This window comes from Dipodomys merriami, unplaced genomic scaffold, assembly GCF_024711535.1.
Source record: "Dipodomys merriami isolate MVZ:Mamm:240054 unplaced genomic scaffold, mDipMer1.0.p SCAF_19, whole genome shotgun sequence".
Taxonomy (NCBI): Eukaryota; Metazoa; Chordata; class Mammalia; order Rodentia; family Heteromyidae; genus Dipodomys; species Dipodomys merriami.
Window position 1 is genome coordinate 32,648,892 of NW_027203270.1, and position 12,817 is coordinate 32,661,708.

A 12,817-nucleotide genomic window follows, 5' to 3' on the forward strand; every position below is an offset into this window, starting at 1 on the left:
CTTGCTGGCAGGAGGGACACCTTTGAAAGTCTGGATTGGCACAGCATGAACTAGCAGAACCATCATTTACAGGTAACAACAAATTTACCTTCCAGACTCAGGAGGCGAGGTCCACCTCAGGCTCCTCCCAAACAAGGAAGATCTGCTCCACCACTTCCTGCTCCAGGGCCACTCGTGAGAACTATCTGGGAGCGACTCTCCTTCCCTGCAAGGTAAGCTGTCATCAGGTCCTGTAGGACATGGCCAAATCCAAATCTGAGGGGGGCTCTGGGGGCCCCAACACAAATGTATGATAACCTTTACCTATCTGCCTGTGAGAAAATAAGGGGGAAGGAGGACAAATGTATAACCTCTACCTATCTGTAAGAAAAGAAGGGGGCAGGAGGACTTTCTGCAGTCTAAGAACATTCCTAAATAGTTCAATAGACCAGACTGCTGGTGCTGCGGCTGTTGAGGGCACACAATGTTTAGGGTGGAGATAAAAAGATTCTTCTCCACTAAGCTGTCATTTTACAGCTTTTGATAAATCTACAGTCTTTATTATTAACAAACTGTACGAGTGGGCAGAAGCTAGACCTGAAGTTGTACATAGGAAACATAGGAAGAATTTATCACTATAATATGGCAAGCATATAAATAGCCAGTATTAAAAAAACTTAAGACTGGGGGAGGAGTTGTGGGAGAAAAATGAGGTGGGGGGAAAATCTGACAAGAAATGTACTCACTAACCTTACATATGTAACTGCATCCCCACTGTACATCACTTTGACAATAAAATTAAAAAAGAAGCCGGGCGCTGGTGGCTCACGCCTGTAATCCTAGCTACTCAGGAGGCTGAGATCTGAGGATCGCGGTTCAAAGCCAGCCCGGGCAAGACAGACCGTGAGACTCTTATCTCCAATAAACCACCAGAAAACCGGAAGTGGTGCTGTAGCTCAAGTGGTAGAGCGCTCGCCTTGAGCTGAAGAGCTGAGGGACAACGCCCAGGCCCAGAGTTTAAGCCCCACGACCGACAAAAAAAAAAAAAAAAAAGAAAGAAAAAGAACCTTAAGACTAACAGGTATATGATTACTAAAATGTATCTAGTGAGAAAGATAAAATAACATCTGATCATAAAAGAAAACATTATAAAAAAACCAGCTAGAAGCCAGGTGTGGTGGCTCATGCCTGTAATTCTAGTTTCTTCAAAAATTAAGATGGAACTACAGCAGTTCAAATTCAGCCTGAAAAAAAATTTGGGATATTCCATCTGTATCACCAGTTGGACATGGGGCACACACTTGCTATCCTAGCTACACAGGAAGTGTAGATAGTATTGGGATTTCAGGCTGGCCCAGGAAAAAAAGCAAGATGATACTTGAAAAATAATTACAGCAAAAAGGGCTAGAGGCATGGTTCAAAAGTGGTACAGAGTGCCAGCCTAGCAAACATGAGGCACTGAATTCCCATTCCAGTGTCACCAAAAACAACAAAAAAAACAACAAAAGAATACCACTCCCCCTGAAAACAACAAACATTTCCCTCACAAACAAACCTACCTAGGAAAAGATTAGGATTCCTATATACCGCTCAATGGAATCAGCAAGTAGCAGAAACAGATTAAAAACAAATTCCCACTCTTTCAAGGAAGTCCACCCACTTTTCAAGCAGATACTAGAGTCTGTCTTTTTGGGCTGGTGGCGGACACAAGGAGTACAGTTAAAGCACAAAAGAAAAATGGACTACATAAGATACATGATTAAAGATGAGAAAATGTGCACTCACACACACACGCATGGGGGGGGCAGAGACCATAGGGCTTGAACTTAGGACCTGGGTTCTGTCCCTGGACTCTTCAGCTCCAGGCTAGCACTCTACCACTTGAGCTACAGCACCACTTCTGGTTTTCTGGTGGTTATTGGAGGTAAGTTTCAAGGACTTTTCTGCCCAGGCTGGCTTTGAACTATGATCCTCAGATATCAGCCTCCTAAGTTGCTAGAATTATAGGTATGAGCCACTGGTGCCTATTTTTTTTTTTTTTTTTGCCAGTCCTGGGGCTTGAACTCAGGGCTTGGGCACTGTCCCTGAGCCTCTCTGTGCTCAAGGATAGTGCTCTACCACTGGTGCCACAGTGCCAATTCTGGCTTTTTCAGTTTATGTGGTACTGAGGAATTGAACCCAGGGCTTTATGCATGTTAGGCAAGCATTCTGCCACTAAGCAACATTGCCTTTTTTTTTTTTTTAAAGTTTTTTTTCTGGGTCTTTTTTTTTGGTACTGGGGATTGAACCCAGGATGTTGCACTTTGCCACTGAGCTACATCCCAGCCCAGAGACCACTAATTTGAAAGAATTAAAATAGTCCATAAATATTTAAAAAATTGCTCAAGAGATTCTAAAAAAATATTTAGAGACCCCCCCCCCAAAAAAAACCCTCACAAACAGGGCACCAGCGGCTCATACCTGTAGCTACTCAGGAGGCTGAGATTTGAGGATCACAATTCAAAGCCAGCCCAGGCAGGAAAGGCTGTGAAACTCTTATTTCCAATAAACAACCAGAAAACCAGAAGTGGTGCTATGGCTCAAGTGGTAGAGCACTAGCCTTGAGCTGAAGAGCTGAGGGACAGCGCTCCAGCTCAGATTTCAAGCCTCATGATTGACAAAAACAGAACAAAACAAAAAAACCAAACAGAAACTATTTTAGGAAATAAATAAAAATTAAGACCATAATCTAGATTTATTTGTTTCCTTTATTTCTTATCTCCCCCATTTAATTCCTCCTTTTTTTTTTTGTGCAGGTCCTGCGTCTTGAACTCAGGGTCTAGGCACTGTCCCTGAAGTTTTTTGTGCTTAAAGTTCTACCAATTTAACTGCTTCTAATCCACTTCTAGTTTTTTGGTGGTTAATTAGATTTTCCTGGATTTTCCTGTTGAGGCTGGCTTTGAACCATGATCCTCAGATTTTAGCCACTTGAGTAGCTAGTACTATAGGTGTGAGCCACTAGCACCCAGCTTTTTCTCCCTCTTCTCCCCCCCTCCCCCACCCCCCAGGCTGATTAAGGGCTTTAACTCAGGGTCTAGTCTGTCCTTGAGCTTTTTTTGCTAAAGGTTAGTAGTGCTCTACGAACTTTAAGCCCTAGCAACACTTTTTTTTTTTTGCCAGTTCTGGGGCTTGAACTCTGGGCCTGGAAGCCACCATTCCTGAGCTTCTTTAGCCCAAGCCACAGTGTCACTTCTGGCTTTTTTTGAGTAGTTTATTTGAGATAAGAGTCTCGCAGACTTTCCTGCATGGGCTGACTTTGAACTGTGATCCTTAGATCTGATCCTCCTGAGTAGCTAGGATCACAGGTGCCCGTGTCCTTTTTTTTTTTTTTTTTTTTAAATTTTATTATTATTTTTTTTTGGGTCTGGTTGTGGGGCCTGAACTCTGGGCCTGGGCGCTGTCCCTCAGCTCTTCAGCTCAAGGCTAGCGCTCTACCACTTGAGCCACAGCGCCACTTCCGGCTTTTTTCTTTTTGCTTATGTGGTGCTGAGGAATCGAACTCAGGGCCTCGAGCAGGCAAGGCAAGTGCTCTACCACTGAGCCACCTTCCCAGTCCCCCCCCCCGCCCCCCCGTGTCCTTTTTTTATTGATGGATATTTTGTCGACAAACCCTCATGGACTTTTCTGTGTGATCAGGCTGTCTGCACTGTGGTTCTTCAGATCTTAGCTTCCTGAGTAGCTAGGATTACAGGCCTGAACTATCAACACTGAGCAAAATGTGCTTATTGCCTATTAATTTTTTTACTGGGAGTCCGTCTCACAATGTAGTACAGGTTTGCCTTGCACTCCTGCCTCTGCCTTCCGAGCGCTGCAATTATGATGTGTGGCAACCCTGCTCAGCTAAAACTTTTTAAAATGAGGATTTCTTTTAAAGCCTAACACAAGTGGTTTTCATATTAAAGCTCAATGCTTTCCTAGAATCTATTTCATGACAATATTCATAGTAACTTAGATGGAGCACTACACAGTATATTTTCATTTTAAACAAGTGCTGCAATCTGAGATGCAGAAGAACTGAAGACTCCATATACAGCTGTATTGGAGATAAAATCATATTATCAATTTGCAATTTTCAACAGAGCCAAAAGAATATGGGAGAAAAGAAGTAATTTTAGTTAGAAAACACTACTAATAAATATGTATCTGAGAGGGGCTAGGAAGGTGGCTCAGTGGCATGCCTTGCATACCTGAGGCTCTGGGTTCAATTCCTCAGCACCACATAAGCAAAAAGAAAAAAGCCGGAAGTGGCGCTGTGGCTCAAGTGGTAGAGTGCTAGCTAAGAGCTGAGGGACAGTGCCCAGGCCCAGAGTTCAAGCCCCATGACAGGACCCCCCCTACCCCCCCAAAAAAAACCCATGTATCTGAGAAAAAAGATGTATTTTACTATAAACCTAACTGCATGTATACAAACAGAAGGCTTTGGTTTTATGCCCTTAAAATCTAAAATGTATGGATGATGTTTGTTGCAAATAAATAAAGCAGACATTCAGGTTAAGTACAAGAAGAAAATTAGAATATACCAGCAGTTAAGGTAAAAACATTGAGGCAATGTAAAGAAGCACAATAAATTCAGTCCAAATTCATAGTATAGCCAGGCACAGAGGCGTGTGCCTGTAATTAGTTCTTGGGAAGCTGAGACAGGAGGATGAGGAATTCTAATCTAGCTGGATTACTCAAGAATCCACCACAAAGTGAGACTGTTTTACAAAAAAAGAAAAGTCTGAGGGTCAAACTACAATTTTCAAGGGAGAAGAAAAGAATGATTATATTTTTGTTTTAGCAGTGACAGTACCAACAAGTAGTAAGAGTGTAAATTCAGGTACCAAATAGTAGAAACTTTAAATCTGTGACTATAGGTAAAACTAAGAGTTAAGCTTTGTATGGGCTTATGTATATTTGATATCAGTACATTATGGCCTATGCTGTAATATCTTGGAAATAAATGTTTTGCTTGATTTTGTAAGGGTAACAACAGGAAGGAGTATTTCAATTTAAAAGAATGTAGTCTATACAATGTTAACAACACAACACATCAATCAAATAGAAGCTTTCCTGTCTCAAAAATAAACTAATGCATGGTGGTGCCTGCCTGTAATCTCAGCACTGAGGAGAATAAGATAGAAAGATCTAGAGTCTAGGCCCACCTGGGTTGCTTGGTTGAGTTCGAGGCCAACCTGGGATAAATAAGTCTCTCATTTCCCTCACCCTCCATACAAGCCAAAGTACTAATAGAAAGAAATAATCTGTGAGTTTCATGAATATGTAAAATGTTCATAGTGAAACATAGTACTATATTAGTATTTTGGAGATTTTCTTCGATATATATGTATCTATCTATATCTAGATATAGATAGATATAGATACTGCTTGTAGGAATAGAGTTAAAAAAAGACTATAAATTATGAAAAGTACCAACTGTTTCATTTCATGAGGTGGACTAGGTGAACTAGATTTAAAAGTTGCCTCCACAGGCTTAAAGATTAATTAAAAGTAGTATTATCTAATTTAGTGGTTTCCGACTTCATGGATTACTAAGAAAGGGATGTCAAGGGCCAAAGATCAAGGGTCTGGCAATACTGCTTTGCCTTGCTGGAATACTCAGTTCACTTTCTCATACCATGGCTGTGCTCTGAGGTCTGAATCATGTTTTATAAGGGAATAGGGGAATTCTGATGCTTAAAAGATCTGAAAAGTGACCACCCAGAGATAGATAGCAACCATTACATAGATATTGAAGGAGATACACTGAAGTTAAAGGACAATGGGAATTCAATTTCCCTCACAGATTTTTGTACTTAGTAACTACTCACAGCAATTATCAAAAAATATCCAGTGTTAGGATGTACTTTTCAAAAATTTCCTTCCCAGAAACTTAATGATAAAAAGAAGATTTCTATGGTGGTGTTCAATGATTTCAGTGATAATCACAATAATACCTAAGTACTGACATAGAGAAAATACTGGAATCCTTACTACAGAAAAGATTGGGTTAAATTCAGGAAGCCAGCAGCCAGGGCTCTGCTATTGTCCCAACAATTCCTGTTTCAATCACAATAGCTCTACTTCCACATTGCTTACAGTGTATGTTTGTAAATTATGTTTACAATAGAACCCTCTAGGATCAGGGAAAGGCTCCTACCCTGTGCTTGAGTGGATGAGACTGGATATGTTAGAGTAGGCATCATCTTACTTGAGCTGATGATGACACAAGCAGCGTCTTTTGCTCCCAGAGTTCCTGATAGCAAAAACCACTAACACTGACTCCTTTAGGTGGCTCAGTGGTAGCATGTTTGCCTCGCATGCATGAGGCCCTGGTTTCGATTACTCAGCACCACATAAGCAGAAAAAGTCGGAAGTGGCACTGTGACTCTAGAGGTAGAGCGCTAGCCTTGAGTTGAAGAGCTGAAGGACAGTGCTCAGGCCCAGAGTTCAAGCCCCAGGACTGACCAAAAAATAAAAAAAAAAAAATCACTCTAAAGCACAAAGTAGAGTTTAGTGGGATGTCTGACTTCTTAAACCAAATGGCTTTGAATGAAAATAATGATTAAGATAACAAAGCAAATTCAGCATACTAAGACATACTTAGGAATTACCAATATAACCTTTTCCTATTTGATAAGAAGGCAGCAATGCTAAGAGGAACAGGAATAAGTGGGGTCAAGATAACATTGCTTAATTGAGGCTTTAATGAGAAAACCCCCCCACAAATATTATCCTTTAAAAAAAAAGCCCCAAATATTAGCCAAGTTTCTTTGCTTATCACTTCCAATCTTACTATTCTAATTCCCCTCTGCACATAATCACAATTTCCTGATTACTATTTATTCTTGCAGTCCTTTTTTAATTAAATGATGTTTTTAATTTATATAAAAAATTAGTAACAGCTATCTCACAAAAAAGAATAGAGGAGAATTGTAAGGAGACAATATTTTCAAAATGTTTAGGTCCTCAGTGTGTTGCAGAGTTAAGACCTACTGTAGGACCACAGACAGCTCTACCCTAAATTTAAGCCCAATAGGCAGGCCTGATTTGTTTTTGGGGTAGAATTGCTTGTCCTATGATAAAATATTTTAGTATTCTCTTAAAAGCAGAGTAGAAAATAAAATTGTAATATGTTCTTGCAACATTTTTTTTTTTTTTTTTGCTGGGCCAGGGTCTTGAACTCAGGGCCCAGGTGCTGTCTCTGAGCTTCATTGTGCTCAAGGCTAGTGCTATACCACTTGAGCCACAGTGCCACTTTAGGACTTTTCTGAGTAGTTTTTTGGTGGTAAGAGTTTCATGGACTTTCCTGCCCAGGCTGGCTTTAAAGTGTGATCCTTAGATCTCAGCCCCCTGAGAAGCTAGGATTATAGGTGGAAGCCACTGGCTTCTAGCTGCAACAACTTTAATACAGCATGTTAAATTAAATAAGCTTTTAGGTCTTTGAAATGCACTCTCCCTCTAGCTATCTATATATTTGTGTGTGTGTGTGTGTGTGTGTGTGTGTGCGCGTGCGTGCGTGTGTGTATGCGTGCGCTGGTCCTGAGGCCTGGGCACTGTCCTTGAGCTTCTTTTGCTCTACCACTTGAGCCAGAGTTCTACTTCTGGCTTTGAGGTAGTTTAATGGAGATAGAAGTCATTTTAACATATCCTGACTACTTATTTAAAATGGTTTGACCAGGCTTATGATTTCAAAACATAAAAAGGACATCTGAAGAGAGATAAGGGCCATTAAGAGACAAGAGTTCCAGGAGTCTGGAGATGAAGATCTCCGACTCAGAACTCCATCTAATTCTGAGCTTCTGCCACTTGAAGGCAGTATCTATGAGAAAAGGACTCACTTGCCTTGTAGTTTTTGCACATTCCCCTACCCTCTTCTTCTTTTTTTTTTGCTGGTCATGGGGCCTGAACTCTGGGCCTGGGCATTGTCCCTCAGCTCTTCAACTCAAGGCTAGTGCTCTACCACTTGAGCCACAACACTACTTCTGGCTTTTTCTGCTTATGTGATGCTGAGGAATTGAACCTAGGACCTCATGCATGCAAGGCAAGTACTCTACCAACTGAGCCACCTTCTCAGCCCCTTCTTTTTTTTTGTCGACCGTGGGGCTTGAACTCTGGGCCTGGGAGCAGTCCCTCAGCTCTTCAACTCAAGGACAGTGTTCTAACACTTGAGCTACAGCACCACTTCCCATTTTCTGGTGGTTAATTGGAGATAAAGAGTCTCATGGACGTTCCTGCCTGGGATAGTTTTGAATCTCAATCCTCAGATCTCAGCCTCCTGAGCAGGATTACAGGTGTGAGCCACCAGTGCCTGGCTTACCCCTTCTTTTATGTGGTGCCAGTGCTGCTCATGCTGGGCAAGTGCTCTTCCACTGAGCTACCCAACCCCCTTCCCAGACTTGCAGCTCTCAATAAAGTTGCCAATGCCATATATATAATAAGTAAGTACACCAAGACATCTGAACTACTTTACTCTGAGGTCAATATTGAAGGTTCTACACTACAGGATGTAGTAGTTGGCACTAAGGTTGTTAACATGTGTACTTTCTTTTCTTTTTCAGTCTGAGACCAGGACTTGAACTTAGTTCCTGAAGATTTTGCTTACTAGCTGACAATTTACCAACTGAGCCATGCCTCTAACCCCAAGATTTGTACTTTCACGAAAAACAACAACAAACAACCAGAACAAACTAATGTTATTACATGCTTCTATTTATATTCCTACATTGAATTAATATGCTTGATTTCGATCAAAATCTCCTGGTTATCAATGAGTACTAATTTATTTGGATTTCCACAGCAGGAGACCAAGCTCAGTTTTATTCATATGCTATTGTTCAAAAATAAAGCTCTAAATCAACAAAATATTAAGCACGAACAAATTTTCATTATTTCCTAAGTTGTCTATTCTTATATAGGTATAGTTAGTAACCAACAGAATCTTTAAAAGTGAATTACAATTCTAGTCAATTTACAAAACATTACAGAGAATCCCAGTCAAAACAAAAGTACTTGTTATCAGATGTATTTTTGACATAATTCTGAATTACTTCAAATGCCCTGAAAAAAAAACTTTAAGTGATTTTTAATTACACAGATCACTTATTTCAGCTCACGTAACTTATCACTGTTAATTCTTTGTTTTGTTTTGTTTTTCTGTGATTTTTATATTTGGCAAGACAAAACTGGAAGAAAGATTCTATTTCTGAATAACTGGCTTTACATAACATGTATGCTAAGTGATTTCTAGATTGAGCCATATTATCATCAGAATGCAACTCCTTTGATACACAAAAACTTAGCAACTTTATATAGTCCAGTTTAATTTTAACTTTCAAACAATCATCTCAAATTGCAATTTCCTTTTCTTTTTAAACAGTGCTAGAGAGATAAAGGCTTTGGACATTCTAGGCAAGTACGCATTGTACCACTGAACTATGTCCCCAACCATCAATTTGTAATTTCTTTACAGACATGTTTTACTTATAAAAGGAATAGAAGTTGTTCTTAGCTACTAATGAAGTGTAATAACTAATAAAAAAGAAATATTTTCATTTTAAGGTATTAATGAACACCTTGTAAGGATGAGGCAGGTGTTACTGAAACTTCAGATTTAAACAGTGGCTAAGCATTTAAAAATAAGGTGAGAAACTCCATACTCACATGTTTAAAACAGGTAACTGGAGCTGCTATAAAGCTATTGCTATTGATGTAGTTACCCCAGCTGAAGCTTTCCAGAGAGACTGCTGAAAAAAAATTAGATATAACTTTCAATCCTTTTATTTATAAAGAGGCTGTTATTGTTAAAATGTGAAGGAAACAAAGTGAACTTATCCCATTAAAAAAGTTTTCATTTTTCTGCAAATAATGAATAACTTGGCTAAATAACATGAGCTTTTAGCTACAGGTTGAGTATTTCTCTGAACTATTTGGGAGCTGAGATATTTTAAGATTTCCATCTTTCGGACTTTTAAACATTTGTACAGAATTTACTGACGCACATAAGCTTCAAATCTTGGCTTTCAGGTTTGACTTTTTTGGTGTTGGTGCTTGTGCTTTATCTTCAAGTTCTTATTTGGCTCAACACTACCTGAACCACATCTCTACTTCTAGATTTCTTTGGTTAATTGGAGACAAGAGTCTCAAGGACTTTCCTGCCTGTGCGGGTGTCAAACCACAATCCTCAGATCTCAGTCTCTTGAGTAGTTAGAACTACAGGCATGAGCATATTGGCACCCAACATCAGGTATCTTTATTATTTTTTTTCCTTTACTTTTTTTTTTTTTTTTTTTTTGTGGTACTGGGAATAAAACTTAGGGCCTTGTAAATGCCAAGGAAGCATTCTACCATTAAGCTACCTCTCCAACCTAGACTTCAGGTTTATTTTTATTTATTTATTTTTATTACAGATGCTCCACCTGATTTTGCAAATGAACTCTCTCTTTCCTCTCCACCGCTCCCTCTTTCTCTTTCCTTTTTTTGTGCTGGTCCTGGGACCTGAAGCCGTCCTTAAGTTTTATTTGCTCATAGTACTCTACCAACTGAGCCACAACTTTACTCTTGAATTTTGGTGGGGAATTTCCTGCCCAAGGTTGGCTTTGAATTACCATCCTCAGATCTCAGCTGCATGAGAACTAGGATTACAAGCATGAGCCACATGCACCAGGTTCAAACTGCAGTTTCTTAAATCTTCTATATGCAACACATAATCCTTGGGAAATGAGATGTAAGTTCTCTAGTTAGGGGAGTGAAGAATAGTTAAAGGCTTGGAATGTGGCTTAGTGGTACAGTGCTTGCCTAGGATGCATGAAGTTCAATTCTTCAGTACCACATAAATAGAAAAAGCTAGAAGTGGTGCTGTGGCTCAAGTAGTAGAGTTCTAACCTTGAGCAAAAGAAGCTTAGGGACAGTGCCCAGGCCCTGAGTTCAAGCCCCAGGACTGGCAAAAAAAAAAGAACGGTTAAGTGTGGAGTGTAACAGTCACCACTGTAGCGGGTTTCTGCTAATATAACTACTCAAATCTTTTTTGTATCTCAGTTAAATAGCTACCTATTATCAAGCACCTGATACTTTCACTAAAGTTTTGTTGTATTGTTTCTGTTGTCAAGCCCAGGTTGGCCTTAAACTTGCTATGAGTTCCAGGTGGCTTTGAGCTTGAGATTCTCCTGGTTCACACTCCTGAGTGTTGAAATTATAGATGACTGCAGGTATGCACACCTTTATTGTTCTCTGTGATGAGTCTGCTATGTTGTGTAGGCTGCTCACAAGTGATTGTCCTGACTCACACTCTAGATTAGCTAGGACTATCGATGCTGCCACTAGGCCTTCGTTTTACTATGGCTCTTAACTGCCTTATGATGTAAGGCAATTACAGCCTACTTATCCTATCTGTACTCAATTAAGAATCTTCTATTAGAAATAGTTACTCCCCTCTCTCCAATCCCTGTAATGGTTGCTAAATGCTCCCCTACCAGAGTAGTACATAAAAAGTAAATAACAAACCAAGTAAGGAGAGCAGTATTAAGGAGATTGTTACTAGCACTGGAATTTGTATATTTTAGAATCATTTATGGAAACCAAAACCACCCCCAGGAAACCTAGAGCCATACTGTGCTAATAGACTATAGAAGTAGCTTAGTCAAACATAAATCGGATTTAAAATGTTACTATTTTTAATAGGTGAGTCATTATTAAATATTTCACCTGTTGTTAATATTAACCAGTATTACCTGCTTTTGTCTTTGCTTGATTTTGCAAGGTAGCTTGATACTGAGCATAAGCAGCTAGTTTAGCAACTAAAGGTTGTTTCTGAAGAACTTTTGCTTTCTTTGTTGGAGGCTTACCCTGAAACAAGAAAAGTTAAGTAAATAGGATTCTTTTGCATCTTCCCACTACCAAAATTCTGTATGCTACTCATTCTGCTTAAGTAAATCCAAGGGTTTAGAAAATTATTAAAGCAGAGGAAACATACAAGGAATTTTAACATGAGATATGTCTTCTGGAGTTCTGCTATAACATAGATATCTAATATGGGCAGCAGAGCTGGCACAAGACTAAAACAGCAATATGCAAATTAATATGTTAATAAAAATTACATCCCATAAATGTTAAAATATAGGCTTGTGGTGGATATTTGACTTCTTCTTACAGTAGACAGAACCAGTGTTATTCACTCATGCAAGTTGCCAAGCATTACTATTTATATGGTAAGAGAAGATAATTTGATGTTCAAAGAGCAAGTGACTGAGGTTTATACCTTTAGTGCTAACGCAAAAGATCAATGACAAAATGATCATGGCCAAATTCACAGTGTGACAAACTGCCATCCATTTGGGTACAGACCACTGCTCAGGATCTTTAGGTACTGTCTATCTGAAATATAGAAATACATCTAAGTGATGTATTTCCGTAATTTGGGGGATTAAAAAACCCTTTCCATGCTATGTAATGATCACAGTAAATTAAATGAAAAAAAGGAAAAATGTGACCATTCAATAAAAGATATTACAAAAATCAGTTATGTAGTGCCTTGAAAAAGCTGTTTAATGTAGTAACAACTGAGTCAGTCAAAACTCCAGGTCATTATGGAGGCACTACTAGAAACTTAATGATAACAATTAATTCTGCCCTATGAATATTGAATATTTTCAAAAGGTTAGTTGGATTAACCAAACACACTTGGTCAAATCAAATGAATTTACTCCAATGTACAAAGTTGCTCTTGCCTAGTAATGCCAACGGCCTGAGTCTGCTCGGCACCAAACACAAAAACTATACCATACTCAGCACCACCCTCATCCACGATGAAAGCACAACCTCC

At 39.4% G+C, this 12,817-nt stretch overlaps 1 protein-coding gene across 12 annotated transcripts in view; it reads right to left on the minus strand.

Moving 5' to 3' along the window:
- Mbtd1 (mbt domain containing 1) overlaps positions 1 to 12,817 on the minus strand; it is a 66,543-nt gene that overhangs the window by 26,794 nt on the left and 26,932 nt on the right. For 11 of the 12 annotated variants that reach the window (XM_070028404.1, XM_070028405.1, XM_070028403.1 and 8 more), the window contains 2 exons: positions 11,727 to 11,841; positions 9,661 to 9,743 (listed from right to left, as the gene is read on the minus strand). In XM_070028404.1, coding sequence (XP_069884505.1) covers positions 9,661 to 9,743; positions 11,727 to 11,841 — 198 coding nt within the window. The remainder of the gene's footprint in view (positions 1 to 9,660; positions 9,744 to 11,726; positions 11,842 to 12,817) is intronic. The other variant, XM_070028394.1, reaches the window with a different exon arrangement.